Below are 25,280 nucleotides of genomic sequence, written 5' to 3'. Positions count from 1 at the left end.
AAATTGAAAAGTTGGATTCACAATAAATAAAAAAGGAATTATTAAAAGCTGTTCAATTATGTACTAATAATACTAACAAAATAATTGAAATGGATATTTCCAAAAATATAAAATGTGCAGAAAACAGAACAAGAAATAGGAGACTTAACCCAATCTTAGAAAAAGAAATTAGAAAAAGTCATAAACGAGCAAAGAAAAAAAAAAAACCAGGACCAGAGGCATTTACAAGGAAATAATATCAAAATTTCAAAGAATAATTAATTCCAATAATATATAAGTTGTTCGAAAACAATGGGAAAAGAAACTATCCTACCAATTCCTTCTGATATAAATTTGGATTGGCCTCGTTACCTAAACCAAGGACAGTCAAAACAGAGAAAGAAAACTACAGACCGATGTCTCTAAATGAACATTGAGACAAAAATTTTAAATAAGATATTAGCAAAGAGGTTAGAGTAATATTTCACAAAAATGATAGAAAACAGGCAGCTTGTATTTATACCAGGAATACAAGGTTGGTTCAATATTAGGAAAATTATCAATATAATAGGTCATATTAACAATAAGAATACCAAAAATAATATTATATCAATAGATACAGAAAGGCTTCTGACAAAATAATAGTCTCATTCCTGTTTAAAAACAAAACAGAAAACAGAGGAAAAAAATGAATATTTCTTTAAAGTGATAAACAGTATTTAACTAAACCCAAGAGCCAGCATAATCTGTAAGATCAAAGGGATCCATAATCACCATTACTATTTGATATATGATGCTAGAAATGCTACCAATTAAATAAGAAAAGAAATTGCAAAAATAAGTATGTCAAGAGAAAATTTAGAATTATCACTTTTTGCAGAGAACTAAAGAGTCACCTGAAAATTTAATTGAAACAATAACTTCAGCAGAGTTGCTGGATATTAAATTAACCCACTTAAAGCAGCAGCATTTCTGTGTATTACCAACAAAACACAACAGGAAGACATCAAAAGAGAAATTAATTTCAAGTAACTACAGAATACATGAAGTACTTGGGAATCTACCTACCAAGACACACACACAGGAACTATATGAATACAACTACAAAAATAAAGACCTAAATTAAAATATTAATTGTTCATGGGTAGGCTGAGTCAATAAAATAATGACAATATTGCCAAAAAATACAATCATTGAGTGCCATACTAATGAAAATATCAAAGGATTGCTTTGTAGAATCAGAAAGAATACTAAAGACATTCTACCAGAGGAACAAAAGGTCAAGAATATCAAGGGAATTAATGGGGGGAAAAAACACAAAAGGGGCATAGCAGTATATACAATATGCAGAATTAAATGAGTCCATTAGGCTAATTTAGGGCAAACTCAAAGACCCCAAATAGTAGAGAGTAAAGACCCATTATTAGACAGAAACTGTTGGGAAAACTGGAAAATGGTCTGGCAGAAACTACATCTAGACCAACAACTCAACACTAGGACAGATAAGCTCCAAATAGGTCCGTGACTTAAGACATAAAGGAGGGCATCAGAAACAAATTAAAGAAGCAAGGAAGAAATTCTCTCTCTGAACTATCAAGAAAAGAACAGTTCATGACCAAAGATAAAGAGGATCACAGGTAATCAAAGGAACAGTTTTGATTGTTTAAATTAAAAAACTTTTACACAAATAAAACCAATGTGGCTAAAATCAGACTAGAAATAACCATGGGAAAATTCATTGCAACAAATTTCTCTGACAGGGATCTCATTTCAAAGACATAGGGAACAGATTCAAATTTATAAGAATGAGAACCACTCCCCAAGAGACAAATGGCCAAAGTACTCAGACACATCAGGATGGGCCAAATGACAAAAAAGGGAAATGGTCAAAGCTGGAGGGTTTTGGAGCTGTGACATGGTTCAGCCAAAGCAGAAAGCACTTTGGCAGTGGCTGGGCCCCAAAAGGCCACTTTGTATGTCTTTTGAGTTTGCTTCCTAGTTCAAGGTTTGGCCTGAGGGTTCTAAGAGCTAAGGTCCCTAAGGGAACAGACATTTCGTTTTTGTCTCCGTCTCCCTAGAGCTAGCACAAGACCTCGAACAGAATTCAGCCAAGGGGAGCTGTATTTTGGAAGCTACATGAGGAGTTAACAAGTCATAAGTGCCTCATGCTCATCACTGCCTTCACAGTTGGTCAGCCAGTGTCTTTGATCAGCAAGAGATGTTCACAGCCCTACTTGTCCTTCCCAGTCCTGGCTCCAGACCTGGCCCCAACTGGAAGGTCTCACCCCCTCCACCCACCATGCTTCTTAAAGAGCTCGAGTTTCTTCCATGTTTGAGATGTCTCCAGTCTACAAACAAGGAAAGCCTTCAGATAGGCTTAAGAACCTGCCCCTGGTCACCCAGCTTGGCAATGGCAGACACATTACACATTCTAGTTCAGGAGATTAGTGCTCAGGCTCAAGGCCCTAGGAGGGGTGGGGAGGCCACTTGTGCCCAGAGTCCTGAGGGTTCGAGGGCTTAAGCCACTATGTTTGGTTCCAAACCTAACCTGAATTCTATCATACACTTGTCACACAGTGTTCCAAATCATAATTCTTAAGCTTGTAATAACTTCTCTGCCCCATGAGAAAGCTTAAAAGCAATTCCACATACTTTGGGGGAAGAAGCCCTGCCTTCAAGCCAGAGATTCAGGGTCCCAGGCTCGGCTCTGAGGCTCCCTCCCTCTGCTGCCCTGAGATGGGTCTAGGCCCAGTGACACCTCTAACAGCATTTTGAACAGGGGACAGCAAATCATCAACTCCAACACAAAGAGAGCGTAGAGCCACAAGAAGTTCTTGGGTTCCAGGTCTTGAGGCAAGCAGAGATGAGGCCCAGCAGCCTAACCTTCTGGATTTCATTTGCTGCCTCCTCACTCCTGTAATCATTATTTAATCGTGGCATTTGGTATAGCATTTCCTTTGGGGCTTCTTTATTTAGTAGCCCATCATTAAACAAGCAAACTGCTGCTCACGGCCATAGCCCAGGCTCTGCCAGTGACAATGGGGGAGATGAGCCTGTGCCCTCCCACTGCCTCAAAGACAACAGCAGGCAGAAATGGAATTCTTGGTGCCTAAGGAGTTTTCTTTATCCCTAATTTCTGAGCCCCTACAGCTCCAAACTGACTTCAAATAGATGGGGTTTTAAAGTTGCTGTCTTGATTTCCTTATACACACACAGACTCCTAACTTTTCCAAAAGGAGAAAAGAATCCATCCTGTGTCCACTGCTATGGCATCTCTCAGGATAGCCAGAACCAGGGCCACAGGGCCCAAGTCTCTAACAGAAGGGAGATACCCCATCCCCAACAGAGAAAGAGACAGAGACAAGGCCAGGCTCCTTCTTGTCATGGGCACAAGATCCTGCTGTGAGTCCTCACAGTCTACTGTCAAGGTCTGTGTTGGGGCAACTTATTCTGTGTGGACAACAAGATAAGCCTGCTGTGGTGTTATAATTTCTGAGCTCAGTTTGATCTGGGTTGTGCCTCAAACGAGCACTGGAATCCCTCCCCATATGTAAGGGCATCACCCTACCAACCTAATGGCACCCTGGCATTCACACCTGGAGAGTTGCTTCCACCAAGCAGAGGGCCAGAAAGCCCACCTCAGCATGAAAGGAAGAGCAGGGGCAAGGAGAGATAAGGTACTCATTGTGGGAGATGCACCCAAGGAATGACTCTATCTCTTACCTGTCAACTGGGATTCCTGCTTAATGACATTCCGTTTCCGAAATAAGTCCACCAGCTTCACTGAGGTGCCAATCAAATCCAAGTCCCTGGCAAATGTTTTCAAAGAAAAAAGCAAAATTCACTGGACTGTAGGGTAGGAAACAAATTGTAGAGTTTGTTTCAGCCCCCCTCCCAAACTCCTCTTTTATGGCTGCTCTTCCAACAATTGGGAGGGGGGTGCTCCCTTTACTCCTAAGGACCTGCCTCAGGCACTTAACTCAACACAGAGCCCTGGACAAGATACTTACCCCCAAGTTGCCTCAGTTTACCCATCTCTACTCCCTACTACTTAGGCTAAGTTGCACAGAGGGACTGAGTTTCTGCTAAGTCTTACATTAGGGTAGGGTAGGGTGCTTTTTTTTTGTTGGTGGTATGGCCTCTATGAGCACCCAGGCTAATGAAGCCCGTGAATAGAACCCTTCTCTAAAAAATGGCTTTAGACTTCTGGGTTAAGATGGCTGCAGAGTAGAAACAGGGCACTTTATTCTCCTAACTACTGACCCATATAGCATACCTCCAAAGGACAAAAAAAAAAAAAAACAAATCCAGATAAAAGAAGGGATCCCACAATAGGGTGCAATATCGAAGGTACGTGGGTTTTTGACACTTCCACACTATAAGGGGTGGGGGGTGGGGGGAAATAGCTCCCATCAAAACGCGAGCTGATTAACCCTCCTCCACCCCACCCACAGTACCAGAGTCAGAGGCTGTGCTCCAGAGTTAGAGTGAGGGGGGGCACAAAATCTAGCTCTTTGGCAGCTAGCTGGGACCACTAGGAGCTTGCCCCTGAGAGCAACAAGAGACCCCAGGAGGATGCAAGTGCAGACCTTGGACAGCAGAGTGGGGATGAGAGAGGCAGCAGGTGTGGAAGCACCTCAGCTTGCTGAGACTCGGGGTAAAACCTCAGGTGGAAGAGCAAGCGTGGGCTAGTTTCCGGGCTCTGGGAAGCCAACTAGGACCAAAGGGGCTTGACTCTGAAAACAGCTAGACCAGAGACCCCAGGAGGCTAGGGAGCTCAGACCTTGGGAGAAGAAGTAAGGCTGAGAGGGGCTGTGGACAGCTGAGGCCTAGTAGACAGTGGAAGCCAGGAGACTCGCAAAAGTAGCCTCAGGCAATGAGCTCCATACACAGAGAGTCTGCCAGCCTTACTCAGACTACCAGCTGAGAAAGCATAGTGATGCCAAGCAAGGCCCAAGAAATAACCAGCAAAAAGACCAAGAAAAAAGCTCTGACACTTGATAACTTCTGCACAGAAAAAAACCAGAAAACAGAGGACAAAATTGAAGACATCCAAAACTTCCCCAAAAAATGAAAATTGGTCACAAGCTCTTGAAGAGTTCAAATCTGATATCATGAGAGAGATGGAAGAGATCTGGCAAGAAAATAACAGTTTAAAAGGCAGAATTCTGCAACTGGAAATTGAGGTTCAGAAATCAAATAAAATGATAAGCAAATTGAAAACCAGAAATGGCCAGCTGGAAGCCATGAAGAGCCAGATAGACCAGATTGAAAAGGAAAACCAAAAGATTATAGCCGAAAACAAGTCTTTAAAAGCTAGAATTGGGTAAGTAGAAGCCAATGATCTCACAAGACAGCAAGAATTAATAAAGCAAAGTCAAAAGACTGACAACATAGAAATAAACATGAAATATCTCAACGAGAAGATAACAGATCAAGAAAAGAGGTCTAGAAGAGACAACTTGAAAATTATTAATCTTCTGGAAAAATTAGAGACAAATAGAAATCTAGATATCATACTACAAGAAATTATCCAAGAAAATTGCCCCGATGTCCTTGAACAAAATAGACATTGAAAGAGCTCATAGAACATCCTCTACACTAAATCCTCAGAAGACAACCCTCAGGAATATATAGCCAAATTCAAAAGCTTCCAAGATAAGGAGAAAATATTACAAGAAGCCAGAAAGAGATAATTCAGATATCAAGGAACACCAATCAGGATTACACAGGATCTAGCAGCCTCCACACTACAAGATCTCAAGGCTTGGAACATGATTTTCAGAAAGGCAAGAGAATTGGGTCTATAATCAAGGATCACTTTCCCATTAAAAAGTATGGGCATTCAACAAGTTAGATTTCCAAAGATTTGCACAGAAAAGACCAGGACTAAATGGAAAGTTTGATATCCAAACACAAAAACCAAGAGAAACATGAAAAGGTAAATAAGAAAGAGAGGGGAAAGAAAGAAAACTCATCTTTAAATTGCCTTCTTCAAGGGCTTCAACAAGATCAAATTATTTGTATTAATTACTATATGGAGAAATATTATGTGTAATTCTAAAAAATTGTACTCGCTATTATAGTAATTAGAAGAATTCGTCAAAAGGAGAGGTTGGAGTATTAAATGGTCTAAGATGATATGGGAGGAAAAATTGGGGGTGGGAATAGAAGATGGAACCCAGAGAAACTTGAAGGAATAAGAAAAATAGGATAATCTATACGACACAAAAAGGGCATGGGAAGGGGAGGGGATGAATACTATTATAAGAAGGAGAGGAAGAGAGCATTAATAGGAAATACTTAAACCTTACTCTCAGCGGAATTAATCCTGAGAGGGAAGAGTAGCTAGATCCATTGCGATATCAAATTCTACCTAACCCTATAGATAAAGTCAGAAGGGATAAACCAAGGGGGGCAGTGGGGTGGGGAGTTTATAAAGGGAGAGGAAGAGATGGGGGAGGGATTTATTAGGCCTTAAAAAATAATAAGATAAAACTAGATCTAAACAATTGGAAAATGATTACTCATGGGTAGGATGAGCTAACGTAATAAAAATGACCATTCTACCCAAATTAATTTACCTATTTAGTGCCATACCTATCAAATTACCAAAAAACTTTTTTACTGAATTAGAAAAACCTATAACAAAGTTCATTTGGAAGAACAAAAGATCAAGAATATCAAGGGAAATAATGAAAAAAAAAAACGTGAAGGAAGGTGGCCTAGCAGTACCAGATATTAAACTATACTATAAAGCAGTGGTCATCAAAACGATATGGTACTGGCTAAGAGACAGAAGGGAGGATCAGTGGAAGAGACTTCGGGTAAGTGACTTCAGCAAGACTGTCTATGATAAACCCAAAGAGCCCAATTTTTGAGACAAAAACCCACTATTTGACAAAAACTGCTGGGAAAATTGGAAAACTATATGGGAGAGATTAGGTTTAGATCAACATCTCACACCCTATACCAAGATAATTTCAGAATGGGTGAAAGACTTGAATATAAAGAAGGAAACTATAAGAAAATTAGGTGAACATAGAATAGTATACCTGTCAAATCTATGGGAAAGGGAAAATTTTAGAACCAAGCAAGAGTTAGAAAAAAATTACACAATCTAAAATAAATAATTTTGATTATATTAAAGTAAAGTTTTTTGTACAAACAAAAACAATGCAACCAAAATCAGAAGGGAAACAACAAACTGGGAAAAAATCGTTATAACAAAAAACTCTGGCAGAGGTCTAATTACTCAAATATACAAGGAGCTAAATCAATTGTATAAAAAAATCAAGCCATTCCCCAATTGATAAATGGGTAAGGGACATGAATAGGCAATTTTCACATAAAGAAATCAAAACTATGAATAAGCACATGAGAAAGTGTTTTAAATCCCTAATAATTAGAGAAATGCAAATCAAAACAACTCTGAGGTACCACCTCACACCTAGCAGATTGGCTAAAATTATAGCAGGAGAGAGTAATAAATGTTGGAGGGGATGAGAACATTGTACACAGAGACTGATACACTGTGGTAAAATAGAATGTAATGGACTTCTGTACTAGCAGCAATGCAATCACCCAGGACAATTCTGAGGGATTTATGGAAAAGAATGCTACCCACATTCAGAGGAAGAATTGCAGGAGTGGAAACACAGAAGAAAAACAACTGCTTGAACACATGGGTTGATGTGGGCATAGTTGGGGATGTAGACACTAAACGACCACACCAATGCAACTATCAATAATATGTAAATAAGTCCTGATTGATCATACATGTTAAAACCAGTGGAAATGCTCATTGGATATGGGGGGAGGGGAGTGAAGGGAAGTGAAGGGGAAAGTAAAAACAAGAATCATATAACCATGGAAAATTTTTCTAAAAAAATAAAATATTTAAAAAGAATAAATTAAATAAAATAAATTAAAAAAAAATAAAAGACAAAAAAATAATAAGAGGGGATGGGAGGGGTTGGAAAAAGTAGTAAAACAAGGGAGGGGACAAGGGGGTACTGATTTAAAACAAAACACTGGTTAAAAAGGAAAATAACGTAAGAAGAAGGGGTAGAACTAGGAGAGGATACCAAAATGTTAGGGAATACACAGCTGATAATTATAACTCTGAATGTGAATAGGATGAACTCGCCCATAAAACAGAAGCAAATAGTAGAGTGGATTACAAAACAAAATCCTACTATATGTTGTCTACAAGAAACACACATGTGGCAGGTGGACATAAAAAGGGTTAAGGTCAATGGATGGAGCAAAATCGTTTTGGGCTTCAACTGAGAAAAAGAAGGCAGGAGTGGCAATCATGATTTCTGATAAAGCCAAAGTAAAAATAGATCTGATTAAAAGAGATAGGGAAGGTAATTACATCCTGATAAAAAAGGCAGTATAGATAATGTGGAAATAACAGTACTCAACATGTACACACCAAATGGTATAGCATCCAAATTTCTAAAGGAGAAACTGGCAGAGCTCAAGGAGGAAATAGATAGTAAAACTATACTAGTGGGAGACCTAAATATTCCTTTATCAGATCTAGATAAATCAAACCAAAAAATAAATAAGAAAGAGATAAGAGAGGTGAATGAAGTCCTAGAAAAATTAGATTTAATAGATATATGGAGAAAAATCAATAGGGACAAAAAGGCATACACCTTCTTTTCAGCTGCACATGGTACATTCACAAAGACTGACCATGTAATAGGGAACAAAAACATGGCAAACAAATGCAAAAGATGAGAAATAATAAATGCAATCTTTTCAGATCATAATGCAATAAAAATAATAATCAGTAAAGGCACATGGATAGGCAAATCAAAAACTAATTGGAAATTAAGTAATATGATTCTCCAAAATCAGATGGTTAAAGAACAAATCATAGAAACAATTAATAATTTCATTGAAAAGAAGGACAGTGATGAGACATCCTACCAAAACCTGTGGGATGCAGCTAAAGCAGTACTCAGGGAGAAATTTATATCACTGAGTGCATATAATAACAAATTAGAGAGGACAAAGATCAATGAACTGGGCATGCAAATTAAAAAACTAGAAAGGGAACAAATTAAAAATCCCCAGTTAAAAACTAAATTAGAGATTATAAAAATCAAAGGAGAAATTAATAAAATTGAAAGTAAAAGAACTATTGAATTAATAAATAAGACTAGAAGCTGGTACTTTGGAAAAATAAATAAAATTGACAAAGTACTAGTTAATCTAATTTAAAAAAGGAAAGAAGAAAACCAAATTACCAGTATCAAAGATGAAAAGGGAGACCTCACCACTAATGAAGAGGAAATTAAGGCAATCATTAAAAACTATTTTGCCCAATTACATGGCAATAAATATAGCAAGCTAGGTGATTTGGATGAATATTTAAAAAAATATAAATTGCCTAGATTAATAGCAGAAGAAATAGAATATTGAATAATCCCATATCACAAAAAGAAATTGAACAAACCATCAAAGAACTCCCTAAGAAGAACTCCCTAAGAAAAACTCCCCAGGACCAGATGGATTCAAAAGTGAATTCTATCAAACCTTCAAAGAACAACTAATTCTAATACTATGCAAACTATTTGACACAATAAGGAAAGAAGTTCTACCAAACTTCTTTTATGACACAAATATGGTACTGATCCCAAAGCCAGTTAGATCAAAAACAGAGAAAGAAAATTACAGACCAATCTCCTTAATGAACATAGATGCAAAAATCTTAAACAGAATACTAGCAAAAAGACTCCAGCAAGTGATCAAGAGGGTTATTCACTATGATCAAGTGGAATTTATACCAGGAATGCAAGGATGGTTCAACATTATGAAAACCATTCACATAATTGACCATATCAACAAGCAAACCAACAAAAACCACATGATTATCTCAATAGATGCTGAAAAAGCCTTTGACAAAGTACAACATCCATTCCTACTGAAAACACTAGAAAGTTTAGGAATGGAAGGGCCTTTCCTAAAATAATAAATGGTATATATTTAAAGCCATCAACAAACATCATCTGCAATGGGGATAAGTTAGAAGCCTTTCCAATAAGATCAGGTGTGAAACAAGGATGCCCATTGTCACCTCTATCATTTAACATTATACTGGAAACACTAGCAGTAGCAATTAGAGAAGAAAAAGAAATTGAAGGTATTAAAATAGGCAATGAGGAGACTAAGCTATCACTCTTTGCAGATGATATGATGGTCTACTTAAAAAATTCCCAGATAATCAACCAAAAAACTAGTGGGAATAATCAACAACTTTAGCAAAGTTGCCAGATCCAAAATAAACGCACATAAATCATCAGCATTTCTATATATTTCCATTGCAGTAGGAAGAGTTAGAAAGAGAAATTCCATTTAAAATCACCCTAGACAATATAAAATACTTAGGAATCTATCTGCCAAGACAAACACAGGAATTATACAAACACAACTACAAAACCCTTTCCACACAATTAAAACTAGATCTAAACAATTGGAAAAACAGAGTGCTCATGGGTAGGACGAGCTAACATAATAAAAATGACCATCCTATCCAAATTAATTTACCTACTTAGTGCTATACCTATCAAACTACCAAAAAACTTTTTTACTGAATTAGAAAAAAACCAAAGAGATAATAAGGGGAAAGACTTGTACAAAAATATTTATAGCCACACTCTTTGTGGTGGCAAAAAATTGGAAAATGAGAGAATGTCCTTCAATTGGGGAATGGCTGAACAAATTGTGGTATCTGTTGGTGATGGAATACTATTGTGCTGAAAGGAATAAAGAACTGGAAGAATTCCATGTGAACTCGAATGACCTCCAGGAATTGATGTAAAGTGAAAGGAGCAGATCCAGGAGAACATTGTACACTGAGGCTGATACACTGTGGTACAATCGAACATAATGGAATTTTCTACTAGCAGCAATGTAAGGATCCAGAGCAAGGCTGAGGGATTTATGAGAAAGAAAACTAGCCACATTCAGAGGAAGAACTGTGGGAGGAGAAACACAGAAGAGAAACAACTTCTTGAACACATGGGCTGATGGGGATATTATTGGGGATGTAGACACTAAATGATAACTCTAGTCCAACTATCAATAATATGGAATTAGGTCTTGATCAATGATACATGTAACACCCAGTGGAATTGTGCATCAGCTAAGGGGGGTGAAGGGGGTTTGGGGGAGAGGGAAAGAACATGAAATATGTAACTATGGGAAAATATTCAAAATAAAAAAAAACATTTTTTTAAATTAAAAAATAAAAAATGGCTTTAAAAGTATAAAGGAAAATAGTTAAGATTATCAAGAAAACCACTTATATTGAAATACAATGAACAAAAAAATTTTTTTTTTCATGTTCTCATCCTCCAGGTTAAGAACTCTTGCCTCCTTGTAGCCTAAAGTGTCCCTGCATCTCCAGAGTTATACCAGGGGAATCTGGATTCTCGTCAACCTAGGAGCTCCATGAGGGACCTCCACAGCAGCTCTTAGAGATCCCAGAGGGATTCCTCAAAAGAAGGCATCACCTGCCACCCCACCAATACTGGGGATAAACAAAGAGAAAAGCTTCCATTGTGTCTTTGGAGCTATGCAGGGAGAAAGGGCTCATGGGATTGTTGTACTTAGAGGAGGAGGTTACCTGCCCCGGGCATCAGGGCTGCTATCTACTAGCTACAGCTCTGGGCCGGGGATATCAATCTGTCTCATACGGAGCAGAGCAATGAGCCTCCCAGGAACTCCCAAGAGTTCAGGCCTCCCAAAAAACCCGGGCCAACACTCACCTTTCTCCACAACGCCCTCAAAATCCAATGGACCCCAGGACCTCCCTATCACATGACTTCTCCAATAGCCTGGATTTCAGCTATGAAAGTTCCAGCTGCTGGCTGCCCAGCTCAGGAAAGCTTTTTAATCATCGCCAAGATTTACCCCTGTTCTCAAAAGTAGACAGACAGCTCTGAGCCCAGCACTCTGGGCAGAAATTCCAAGCTCACCCTAAACAAGCTGAGGTCTTAGCCAGCCTCAGGACTGGTCAGGTATTTAACCTCGTGAAAAGGGGCTGAATTCAGGATCTCAGAGCCCTAACTTTCTCCTTCTTAATATCACATCATTGCAGGACATATCGATGAACAGGAAAGAAAGAAAATCCCAGAATTTGGAGCTAACAAGGAGAATGAGCAATATAAAGAAAACACCTAGCTGGAAAGTGATCCAATAATTAAGCCCTGAGAACTTCAAATTAGCAACACTGATTAATTACTTTTTTTAAAAACTCTTACCTTTTATCTTAGAATCTATACTGGGTATTGGTTTCCAATACAGAAGAGCAGTAAGGGATAAGCAACGGGGGTTAATGACTCACTCAGGGTCACACAGGCTAGGAAGTGTCTGGGGTCAGATCTGAACTCAAGGTCCTCCCAACTCCAGGCCTGACAGTCTATCTAGCTGCCCCTCTTCAGGCCTCATTTTAAAATGAGATATTTGGATGAGAAGGCCTTGTTCTGTGGCTGAATGCCACAATTCTAAGATAAATTTATGTTCAGTATGCTGCTTATAAGGGAGAGAAAAAATCTTTATATTTCTAGAAAGATCTAACAAGAGATTTTAGAAGAACTTTTCTTAAAAAGGCTTAAATATATATTTCCTAATTAACTGAAAAATTAGTTTATGTGAAACTCCTCCTTCCCCAATCATGAACCAATGAGTCTTTGTTGTTCGTTCGTTTTGGTTGCATCTGACTCTCGGTGACCTCGTTTGGAATTTGCTTGGCAAAGATCCTAGAATAGTTCACCATTTCCTTCACCAGCTCATCTGACAAATGAGGAAACTGAAGCAGAGTTAAGTGACTTATCTAAAGTCACAAAGCTAGGAAATATCTGAGGACAGATTTGAACCCAGGACCTCCTGTCTCTAGACCTAGTGCCTTATCCTCTGTGCCACCTAGCTGCCCTTCCACCGACTAATTACTCAAACACCACTGAGGAGGCATGAATAGAGGGAAAATGTTAACAGCGAAAAATGAAGGGCTCTCCTCTCCCCCTCAAAGGAGTGGCCTCCCAATCTCCATCATTCCACACAAAGGCCAAGAGAAGGCCAAGATTCCAAGGTGAGAAAAGGGGACCCCAAACAAGCCCATGGATGAAAACAATCCAAAACAGCTAATTGGGAGGAAAAAGAGAGGGATCCTGTGGCCAGGAGGCAGCCTGTAGGAGAGATAGGCCTCCCAACTCAGGGTAAGGAAATTCCTGGCATTCCTGGCTCAAGGATAGGTAATTTCACACATGCAGGCCTGACGGCAGGAGGGGAGCATGAATCATCAAAGGGCTAATCTCCCCAGACTTCTACGGGTCAACCCCTAAGACAGCAGCACTTTTCAGAAGGAAATCCTGCTCCTAGTGCCTAACCCATGAAATCCTCTGAATCCTCCATTAGGCTTTCCACAAACTCTGACCACTCAAGCCTCCCAGAGCAGCAACCAATGCCCGAGGGGAACTTCCCCACAGAGAAGGGGGCCATCAGCCCCAGGGTGGGCATGCAGAGGAGAATGGAAGACACATCCCATGTGCACTGTGAATGCCAGGGGAACATCTATCATGGCCAGACAGGTCTGCCCTGCTGGGAAGTCTACCAAACTTTTGGAGAGAGCAGAGAACTATGCCCTAGGCACTGTCTGACCCCCTGCTTGCAGAGCCCACAGGATTTAAGGGGGGCACCTACTCGAGGTCACTATTAATAAATGGGGCTGCAAGATAATCCACTGAGAACTTCTGAAGGCAGCCTCCTTATTACCTGGGCCCAAGTACAGCTCATTAGGATTCCAAACCTACCAAGCCAGCACAACCACATAGCCAAACAGACATCCTTTAAGACATGTCCAACAAGGGCGCAAGCTGCCTGAGATCGACTGTAAAAGCAGGGAGTCTGTGAGGGCAGTCCAGGACCAAGACCACCAGAAACTGTGGAAGAGTTATCTCTCCAGAGAGCCGTCCTGGACTGAGGTATCTTGACAGATAAGAGGAAGAACCAGAGACCTGAACCACATACACAGCCATGTGGAACTAAGCACCTTATAGGTTCCTGTGAGATGGTCTCTGAGGGCAGGTATATATGGGCTGACAGGCAAGTGTATGGTCCTCCTCTTGCCAATGCAGACCCCCAGTAGCCTCAAGAATTCAACCAACCAGCAGCAGGAGCCTGGGACCATTCTCCCTGGCCAGTGGGCGCCCCCCTTGCTGCCTGTACAGACCAACAAGCCACAAAAACCTTCAGACTAGCAGGTTTAACAGATGTCACCATCTCACACACAAAAAGTCTGCTCAAGTGACCCAGAGAAAAAACCCACCAACCAACAAGGAGGGGATGCAGGCCCTTGGTGGCATTGGGTCACTCCCCCAGAGGTGCTCCTTCCCATGAATCCACAGACAGAAGAGACTACATGGACACTTGTACTAGGAGGATCTGGAAGGGGTGGCCTTGGCCCCGAATTCAGCACATGTCCAGAGACCCAGGGGCAGCTACCCCTGCCCATTGACTACATAGAGAAGGCAGATCTTTGAACAGGCTGGGCTGGAACAGAGAATGTAGCCATAAGACTTTAGCAGAGGGACAATCCCTGGTCTCTCACTGGGTGGTGACTGCTGGGGAGAACAACAGCACCTACCTTCTCCCCAGCCCCTCAAGCCTCTCTCAGCTTCTATGAGGAAGGAATGTGACCCCAGGAGCTCCAAGAGGTCCTAGGACAGGAGTCAGTATGGGACAGAGACCTGGATGATGGCCCAACAGAGACATGTCAGGATGTCCAAGCTGTGACTCCCAGAGATCCAAGAGGCCACAGTGGCCACATGAGGTACAGAGATAGAAGTCCATACAGGGCAGAGACTTGGCTGATGGCTCAGCAAACATATGTCCTGCAGCCCAGGAGCCATTTGTCCATCAGTCATGAGACAATCAGCAAAGATCTTGGCAAGAGTCACTTCAGGTTCCAGCCTTCCCCAGGGTCCAGGGGCCTGAGGGCAGATGGGCTTAGGCTTCTGTCTTCTTGGCAAATATCTATCCCTTTGGAAAAGCTAAATCACTGTTGGGGCGGATACACTATCTTGACCAGGAATCACTGGCGGAAGCACCTCTTCAAACCCAAGGGAAGACTCCATCGAGTACCAGGAATGCAGCCCAGAAGCACTTAGGAGGTCTTAGGGGAGTGAACCGAAGCCAATACGCATCACATGCTTGCCTTGTGACCCAGGAAGGCCCACAGTACCAGGCTTCTCATCACCACTGTGGAGATGAACAAACTCCTGGCAGAAGAAGGGCCAATCCTAAGAGGGACCAATTCAGAAGCCACCTTGGGGCTGGTCATGGGACAATACCGCTTTGCTCATAGGCCCTCCCTTCCTTTTCCTGTATCCTCTCCTGTTCACCACCTCTGAAGGCCACAGTCAGTCTGTGCCCTGAGATTGGAGCCACTTGCTCAAGGCACACACCAAAGAAGTCACCATTCATCTCAATTGGAAGATTGGTCCCAGAAGATGCTGCACCAGCCCACCCCTCCCAGCTGAGCTGAGTCCTGTGCTGTGGGCCGAGCAGCAGTACTGGCTCGGGTCCTGTGCCCAAGAGGAGCGGATGCCCTACCTGATCGTGCCCTGGTTCCCAGGGCACTGCACACAAGCATTCCTCAGGCAGCGGAAACACTCTGCAATGAGCTGCAGGTGGCGGTCCAGGCACACCAGGCGGCCGGCCTCCTGGCATGCCAACTCTACCTCATGGGAGGATTTTGTCAGGATTTGTTGGATGTCCTGAAAGACCTGCTTGGACGCTGTTTCTCTGAAACAAGAGGAAAAGGAGAAGGTCAAGAGGAGAGGGAACTTCCCAAACTGGCTGAGAGGACAGGCACCTGCCAAGCAAAACGCCACAGGCTGACACGTCCCCAGGCAGCCTCCACATCATGAAGGTTTAGCAGGCAAGTTGAGTGACCAAAAGGAGGTGCTGAGAGTGGAAATTGCCCCTCAACATTTCAGCAGCTTTCACTGACTCAGGAGCCAAAGCAGTGGGGAAATGCAGTATGCTCCTGGGAAGCCCAAATCCATTAAAGTCTCTAACATTTCTAAGGTTTAAGACAGGCAGTGTAGAGCAGGGTATATAGCAACTGCCTGGGGCCAGAAACACATGGATCGAGGCCTGATGCCATGATCTTGGACAAGGCCCCAAGACCCTGAGGGCCTGGCCCATCACCTAGGACTAGAAGGAACAGAGATGGTGCCAACCTGCACTGGTAAAGAGGGTGTCCTCATCCAGGAGCATCCTTTAAGCCAGTAGCTCCAATCCTGTTCCTACCCCATGTCAGCCTCCAACTGCCAGGGACTAGGATGGTAATCAGAGTGGAAGAACCCCGAGTGTGACAAGGAATCCTGCCTGCCACAGAACCACTGTGGACCTCAGCTGCCTCATCCAGAAGACCCTGCAGACTCCACTGATTCCACCAGACTTGCTCATGCCTGACTAAAGACCAAACCACAACTGAGACAGCCACAGCCTTGGTCCTGGATAGAGAATGGACTTCTTGGCCTTCCCATGGCTGGCTAGGAACCCTGACCAACTGGGGGGAAGGGGGATTCAGGGGACAGAATGGAAATCTGTCAGGCTTGACTGTGAGCACTGGTTACAGGCTTTAATTTTTCATCCTTATTTTCCATGTGGGGGAAGGACATACTATTATACTATACTGTGTGGAGTTGTAATATTTTCTTTTTTTTTATTAGACATTTATTAATATTTGTTTTTAACCTGTTTACATACTTTATGCCCCTACTTTCCCCTTCACCCCCCGCTCTCCCCCCACCCATGGCCAACGTACATTTCCGCTGGTTGTAACAAGTGTCCTTGTTCAGGGTCTATTTCCCATTCATGTCCGCCTCAGCCCATGCATTCAAGCAATTGTTTATCTTATATGTTTCCTCTCCTGCAGTCCTTCCTCTGAATGTGGGTAGCATCTTTACCATAAATCCCTCAGAGCTGTCTGATGTAATATTTTCTACCAGTTTCTACACTAAAGAATATAATACCATATTCTATCCTATTTATCATATTCAATCTTATTACATTTTATTATATGATATCACATTAGTCTTCACCACCAATACTGTTAGCCTCATTTTATAGATAGGGTCACTGAGGAGGCAGCTTGAGCTGGCCAGGCTTCCTCACTGGGTCCAGAGCTCTGACCATCAAAAGCACCAAGCTGCTCCAAGGCTACCAATCAGAGCAGTCCCCATAAATGCCACATACACATACACACATGCATGCATGCCATGCTTTCTAACCTCTGCCCATCTTTGACAGACTTCCTTAAAAAGATGCCATGTGACCAGAAGGGCCACGAATCAGGACTACTCATGAATGGTGCCATCAGGTCAGTAATAAAGAAAGTCTTGTGATGGCCCACCGGAGCTCTGGGAGGCAGGTTCTTCTTTTTCCTAACAATTCCGTGGGGATTCAGCCCTTTGACATAGGAGATCCTATATGTGGAGAGCCCCAGATATTGGGCTCCTCCTCAATGGGCAATCAGTGCCCTTGCAAAGACTCTTAGGAATCAGCCTTTAGACTCTACTATCAGATAGGGAAGAATTTGGTCTGAGATGCTACAAGGAGATCCAGTTTCCACAGACTTCATTGAGCGGGGTGGTCTCCTACTGAAAAGGAAACGCCAGGTGAGTCATTGTCCTGCTAAGACCAGGACTTTCAGAGCTGCCCAAAAGATGGATTCAAGTGGCTCAGATTTAATCAACAAGTAGTAGAATGTAGCTTGGAGGGGCCTAGTTATTATTATTTTTTTAATTTTTATTTATTTTTAAAATATTTTTCCATGTTTACATGATTCACTTTCTTTCCCTCCCCTCTTCCCTCCCCACTCCCAGAGCTGACAAGCAATTCCAATGGGTTGTACAAATGTTATCACTTCATATCTATTTCCATATTATTCATTTTTGCTAGAGAGCAATCTTTTAAAGCCAAAATCATATACCCATATATACAAATGATAAGTCATATGTTTTTCTTTTGCGTTTCTACTCCCAGAGTTCTTTTTCTCAATGTGGATCAAAGGGCATACAATCTTTTGGATTAATTCACAACTCCACCAGCAATGCATTAGTGTCCCAATTTTGCCACATCCTCTCCAACATTTATTATTTTCCTTTACTGTCCTATGGGTCAATCTGCTAGGTGTGAGGTGATACTTCAAAGTTGTTTTGATTTGCATTTCCCCAATTAGGAGGGAGGGATTTAGAACACTTTTTTTCATGTGATTATTGATAGTTTTGATTTCCTAGGCCTAGTTATTGAAAAAACACATTCCCATCTAGCTGTTCCCTAACCCTCCAACATCCTTTCTGGTTTGCCTGGCACAAGGGCCTTCCCAGAGTGGGGCCATGGGTCCCATCCTCTTACCTGCCCCAGCACCTGCCTCCTAGACTCCATTCACTGCACTATCTAGCTGCCAAGAAAAGACATCAAGGCTCAACAAACAGAGGTAAGAGCCTGGAGAGGAGATTGAATCCATGGGTGCTGATAAAGTCACCAAGCAAGATGGCATGTACCCAGCCAGACAGGAAGGAGGAGAACCAAAAGGGAGAAGGGAAAGAGAACCAAGAAGGAGATGGTGCTGGACAGTGTTCAACACTGAGGTCAAGGAAAATAAGGACTGAGAAGAGGCTTTCACTGGCTTTAGCCACTCAGAGATCCTGAGTAGCTCTGGAGAGGCTGGCAGTTTTATCAGAATGATGAGGGCAGCAGCACAATTACAGAGGGTGAAGACTGGAGTCTGATCACCTTCCCTAGGTCAAGGACTCACAGACCAACTCCCCATTCCCAGCCTCTCTCCTGAGCACCAATCCTGAATCACCACTGGCCTAATTGGCATTCAACTCAGCCCATTTACTAATAAAAAACTCCTTCTCTTTTCCCCTAACCTTTCCTGTCCTCTAGACTTCCCATCCACACTCCCACATTCTAAATATCCCTCCCCTTCACCCCATACATTCAAACCACAGCCAAATCTTGCCATGCAGCTTCTTCTAGACACACAGAAGCAAAGAGAAGTCCTTCTTCCTTCCTTCCTTCCCAGACCCCTGATCATGTGGGAACCAAAGTGATTTTTCCATGATCATAGCTTTGTCTAGGTCACAAATTCCCAAATCCCCAGGGCTCCCAATTACTGATTGGCTTTGGAAGTCTTTCTCAAGCTAGCCCCACCTGTCCTGGCCTTCCTTCTGATCCTCTCACATGGCCCTCTCTTGAGATCTCCTTCTCCAGAAGCCTTTCTTGATTTCCCTCACCCCAACCCCTGCAGCTGCCTGCCACAGCAGGTACTCTCCCTCATCAGGTAATAGCATTGCATTGATTTTTACACACGCGCGCGCACACACACACACACACACACACACACACGCCCCTTGCGGACAGGGCTGATTTCCTTTTATAGTATTCCTTCAAGTGCCTGGCCCCTAGGAGGCACTCAATACAGGCTATTTGCTGACTGGTTGGATCTATCTGCCCTGAGCTCAGTGGTGGCCCAGGGCACTAAGAATGGATTAAAATACCAAGAAGAAGATTGCCAAAAACCATCTTTTCATAGGAAAGGAATGCTGGGAGCAAGGACTATCTAGGCTGACTTCATCAAAGACCTTCATTCATCTAAATGATAAATGGGCCAAGGTGGGGGGAGCAGACAAACCAGAAATAAAGACAGAGAAAAGCTCTCTGAGCTCATGAGAAACTCACAAGTTCCCATTTAACACTCAAAGAGAAACTACTCATGGGTTTCCAAGGCAGAGAAAATTCAATAAAGTCCCTTGAGGCAGAGGACTCAGCTTTTTTCTAATGCCTGACCTAACCACCACCCAAAAGGCATCCAACTCAGAGGTAGCCTAGACCACTGGTAATCATCCCCCTTAGTACTTAGCTTCTTCTAAGACCTTGAAAAGGAAGAAAAGATAGAAGGAAAAAAGGACCAAGGGAGACAGCAGCCAGGCTATCACACATGACAAGCTATTTGAAGCTAAGATTTCCAAGTCCAAAAAGGATAACTCTGTGCTCTTAATTCCTTGAATAAATATTTTATCTCAAATTCCCAAGGTGGAGAAGGAGTTTGGGTGACTGGGGGTTCAGTGGCCCATAGAATCACCCTGGAAGCTTGCCTGCTGTCTGGGGGCACAGCATGAAGCATTCTCTGAGTGGCCCTGGGCAGCCCTGTGACTCAGCTACCATAAGAAAGAACAGCAAGCCCACCAATTAAGGCACACTATAAAAAGAGGGCCCTTTCACAGCCTCAGGGCAATTGCCTTTATTTTTTTTCCAAGGCCACAGCTCTGAGGAGCACATGGAACCATTTGCTAAGGGATTCTGAGTCAATCTCAAAATATAGAAAACAGTGGTCAGTGTGAGCCACCCCTTACAAGCCCACTACAGTCAATTACATTGGATGAATAAAAAAAACAGGAAAAGGAACAAGCCATGCTCTCAAAACAATCGGGTTAGAGGAGATGGGCATCAGGGCTCTCAGCTCAGTCCCCTTCAACAGCAGTCTCATGTCTGAGAGCCTCCTGCCTGACCTCCAGGGGCCTGGATAGGGTTGACAGAAAAGCTGAAGCAGCCTTGGGGATATGAGTCATAGCGAGACATGTCATTTACAAAGCTAGTTGGTCCCCACCTGATAGGAGCTGGTCAGGAGTCACTGACCAAAGACAAAAAGTTTCAATAGTCTTCACTCAGTGAGTATGAAGTAAATTTCTTAAAATGTTTGCCTTCCTCCCTACCATCAAGATGGGAGGGCCAGAAGGAACCTTAGAACTCCACTGTCTAATCATAGGAGTGGAAAACTGAAGGGTTGGGGCCTTGCTGGAAGGCCACCTCCTCCAGACTCCTCCTTCCATCGATGAGAAAGCTGAGGCCCAGACAATCCCAATAATCTACCTAAGGCGGCCCAGGGGGTACAGAGTTGTGCTGGGAGAGGTGCTGGGATTCTGGCCCATAGCTCCTGACTCCCTGCCCATATTCATGATTTCCAGAAGGTACAACTGATGGCATTTGTGTTCACATTTCTGATAGAAAGCAATCTTTTACCTCTTCTCTAGTGGAAAGACCAAAGTGAAGAAGCATACTGGAAAATACTCTACATGCTCTCATTTGTCTTTCATGGCCAATTGTTGCATGAGGTACATGACTCACCTGCTAGCCTCCCCAAAGTTCACATGCCAGAGACCCCCTTGTATTCATGACCCATTCCTGGCCATGGCTCTTTGAGCCCAGTAGATGACACATGGGGAAAGCTCTCAGCTACTGCCCCAATCCCTCCAATTCCACTATGGGACTTCATTGGGTTGAAGACTCAAGGACCTTGAGGTCCTCACCAGAAAAGCTTCATGAGTCCGCCACTGAAAAAATCCACGTCAATCTCCTGGGAGAGACTCACTCTCCAGGGATCAGGCCAAGGGGAGACTTGGGCCCCAAAGACTCTACAAGACTATCCATGGAGGGGTTCTTAGTGGCAGAAGTAATCACAATGATTAAACAAACCACAGCCTTTTTTCCTAAGGGACAAAATCTTCAATTCAGCAAAAACAACAACAACAAAAAAAAACCCCTAGTGGTCTGAAGTCTGTAGACCTGGGTCAGAACTAAACTCTGCAATCTTCTCCCCCTCTCCAGGCCTCAGTTTCCTGAGCTGTAAATGAAGGAAATGGGCCAAAGGTCTGATTTCTAAATCCCATGATTCTGTTCTACCCCAAAGGTCAGGAAAACAAATACAGATTCTGAAAGCACTTTTGGTTTCCCATGCCAATCATCCTGTTTCTTTTCTTAAAGGTGGCAAGAGACAAGAATCCATGGTGGGCCCCAAGACTGAAACCCAATCACATTATCATTTGAAACACTAACTTTCTATCATGACTCTCAACCCAAACCTTCAACTCCTTCACCATCTCTTCTCCAATACCCTAATTCCAAGGAACTCAAATGGTGGTGAGACAATGAAAGTTGCTCTTTATCTGAGAGAAGCTGAGATTTCTAATCAAAATGAAGTGTCTGTCAATATTCCACAAGGCAATTAGACTAAACCAGCACAAAGTTCAGGAGACACCAACATGGGAAAACACACAAACAGGATTTGGCTGCACCCAAAACCCACAATGTGTTTCCTCACCTAGTCTATCCATCCAAACCAGCTCTGATGAGGGTCTGGTCTTGAACCAAAAAAGGCTGAACTGCCACAGTCCTGAGAGTCCCTTCCCCAGTTCAGGCTGGGAGAAAGGAGTCTCAGATTTTTCACCAGAGGTTGGTGAAAGATGATACCTTGGGCAATCTATCTGGGCAATCAGGGATACCAAAGCACCCTGATAAGCCTCAATGGAAAAGGGCAGGCAGACCCACTCAATTAGAAGAGCTAAAATTTCCTGTGTCACAGCCCCATCAGCCTCCCCCAACCTCATTTCCATTTTTTTTCTGAATCCATCTCACCCAGTAATGCCTCATTCACACACCTGACTCAGCCCAGGTTATCCCAGGGAAATATAGAAGAGTCCTGTCTGGGCAAGATGAAAATGAGAGGTGCTGATAGCCAAAGACAATGCCCAGAATTCTCCTTTGACTCTTCTTACAGCTGATCTGGCTGAAGAGGGAAGATTGTTTTACCGAGGAGAAAACACGGACTACACACGTACCAACTCAGGGTGACTAAAGGGAGGAATCTTAGAGAATTCCCCTAACCCAGCTCAGGCTCTGAGTGTTTATAAACACATTCTTTTTTTTTTTTTTTAACCCTTGTACTTCGGTGTATTATCTCATAGGTGGAAGATTGGTAAGGGTGGGCAATGGGGGTCAAGTGACTTGCCCAGGGTCACACAGCTGGGAAGTGGCTGAGGCCGGGTTTGAACCTAGGACCTCCTGTCTCTAGGCCTGACTCTCACTCCACTGAGCTACCCAGCTGCCCTAAACACATTCTTGATAGAGAAACTAGTGGCAGGCCACTGTTATCCTCCCAGGAGCCCAGGGGCAGTATCCATTTCCTGTTTGCCAGTGCCCAAAGACATTGGGAAAGCTGCCACCACTCCACAAGGAAAAACAGACTCAACAGGCTCAAAGCAGGAGGAAGGGGTAAACCAAGTCAAGGAAGGGAATCAAGTAGAAGAACTGGGCAGAGAGAAAGCAAAGGATTGAAGCCATCCATCCCTTGCCAAGGATGGACTCAATGATACAGGGGAAGGAGGGATCATGAGTGTGTGTGCTCATGAGTATATGTGTGTTTGAGTGAGCATGTATGAATGAGTGTGAGAGCATATGTAAGTGTATACAGGCATAGGTATGTTTGGTAGCATGGGGGGGGAGAGTGGAGAGGACAGTATGTAGACTCATGTGAATGGATATGTGAGTTAGGGTGTGTTTGTGGGACGTGTGTGAATGTGCACATGTACTAAGGGGGGGAGGGGCATGTCTTACCAGAACCTGTTGCCACTGCTCCCTCCCCAGCACTTCCCAGAGCTGACTCAAGTTAACAGCACTGGAAATGGCCACAAAACCCCAAAATCTAAAGGGACAACTAGGGAAACAACTGAGGCTCAAACTATCTCTATTTTATTTCAGTCAGAACAAAAAAATGTCAACGCTAGGAGGGCCCTTGTAACAGGAGATGGTAAGGCTGGGAGAGGAGGGAATATCAGAGGTCGGAGGGACCTCTAAGGCTGGGAGGGGCCCTACTAGGAGGAATGGCAGAGGGGAAGGGGCCTTAGTACAGGACATGTCAGAGCTGGGAGGGACCTCAGTGGTAGGAGGGACCTTAGAATAAGGATGTTGGGTGAGAGGAAACAGAGAACAAGGGATGTCAAGGCTGGGAAGGACCTCAGAACAGAGAATGCAAGAGAAGGAGAAGAAAGCCTCAGAACAGCGGCTGGCAGATGGGGAGGTGGCAGAGAAGAAATGATGGATGAGATAGGAGGTTCTAAGAAAAAGGGGGAGCAGGACGGGGACGGAACCTCAGCATAACGTCACCTCCGGGGCAGGGCCTCAGCCTCCCTCCGCTCTGGGCTTCCCTTCCCAGGTCCCAGATTCAGTTTCTTCTCCCAACCCGCCTCGGCCCACTACTCCTCCGTTACCGGTGCCGCTGCTCACGAAGCAGCCCCATAAGCTCCTGCAATCGCTCCAGCTGCTTGCCCGGGTCACTGTCGGCTTCTAGCGCCACCAGCGCCGTCTCCACCGGCCCCGAACTAGGTCCTACACGGTCGGATTCCTCGCTGGGCGCCGCCATCTTTGTGAGAGGGAGGGACCTGTGCGCAGAAAACCGCCCCCAACGGTCTGCTTGCCAATGGGCTGCGCGCCGCCGGCCCCAGGCCTGCCCTCGAGCCCCGCCTCCAACAGCTTTTCCCCCAATTGAGTATCTCGTTCCTCTTCATACACAGCCTAATACCGTACCAATCCCACCCCTAACCTTCCCCCCACCAATCTGCGGCGTCCTCCTCTTCCTGTCCCGCCTCTTCAGCCTCACGAGCCCCTGTCACTCAACCCCTCAGGCCCCGCCCCTCACCTGGCCCCTGAGCTCGGGCCCCGCCCCAATGTCCTGAACGCCGAATCCCCTGCATGTTTAGTTCCAGGAGCCCCGCCCCCTGACGACGCCGTCGCTTTCCAGCTCCGCCCCCCGGTCCCCGGCCCTGCCCCCCTGCAGCCTTGCTCGGTGTTCCCCTAAGTATCTCCCAGGAAGCAGGCAATCCCTCTGGTCTTGACTGGTGAGAGGTAGGGAATGGGAAAGCCAGCTTTGGGAACGTTTGTTCCCTCTGAACCTCCAGAAATCCCGAGGTTTGGGGAGCAGCCATAGATACAGGCATAGATAAAATCCTGGAAGCACAGACTTGGAGGTGGGAAGGACCTCAGGAGTGGCTAAACCAGGACCTTTTTTTTTTTTTTTTTTTTTAAGAGGAGGTAACCGAAGAATAATAGAGATGTTAAATAACTTGCCTTAGACTCGGGATGTGCACCCAGGTCCTCTGACTTCAGACCCAGAACTCGTTCTTTTGTAACAACCTTTCATTAATGAACAGTTGTTTTTAGTATATATGGATTTTATTCCTTGTTTGAATTGTGAATATAGATTTATACAACACTTCAGGCATGCGTTTTTAGCTAGGAAGGAAAGAAGACGAGTTTCCTCCTCATCTGGGAGCTTAATCTAAAATTCTAATTGGACAAATCCATACTAGCCACCCTCCTCTCCTCTAATGAGGAAAGTAGTTGCCAGCCACAAAAGGGCAGAACTAGGAAAT

The 25,280-nt window shown here is 43.6% G+C and overlaps 1 protein-coding gene across 1 annotated transcript in view; it reads right to left on the bottom strand.

Annotated features, from left to right (window-relative positions):
• Positions 1-24,271, bottom strand: part of ATXN10 (ataxin 10) — a 72,419-nt gene extending 48,148 nt beyond the window's left edge. The window contains exons 1-3 of the mRNA XM_044677785.1: positions 24,120-24,271; positions 15,610-15,801; positions 3,703-3,788 (exon numbers count right to left, since the gene is read on the bottom strand). Coding sequence (XP_044533720.1) covers positions 3,703-3,788; positions 15,610-15,801; positions 24,120-24,271 — 430 coding nt within the window. The remainder of the gene's footprint in view (positions 1-3,702; positions 3,789-15,609; positions 15,802-24,119) is intronic.
• Positions 24,272-25,280: the final 1,009 nt, after the last annotated feature.

Source organism: Gracilinanus agilis, chromosome 5 (assembly GCF_016433145.1).
Source record: "Gracilinanus agilis isolate LMUSP501 chromosome 5, AgileGrace, whole genome shotgun sequence".
Taxonomy (NCBI): Eukaryota; Metazoa; Chordata; class Mammalia; order Didelphimorphia; family Didelphidae; genus Gracilinanus; species Gracilinanus agilis.
Note: the sequence above shows the minus strand (reverse complement) of the source record. Positions and strands in the feature narration are given on the sequence as shown.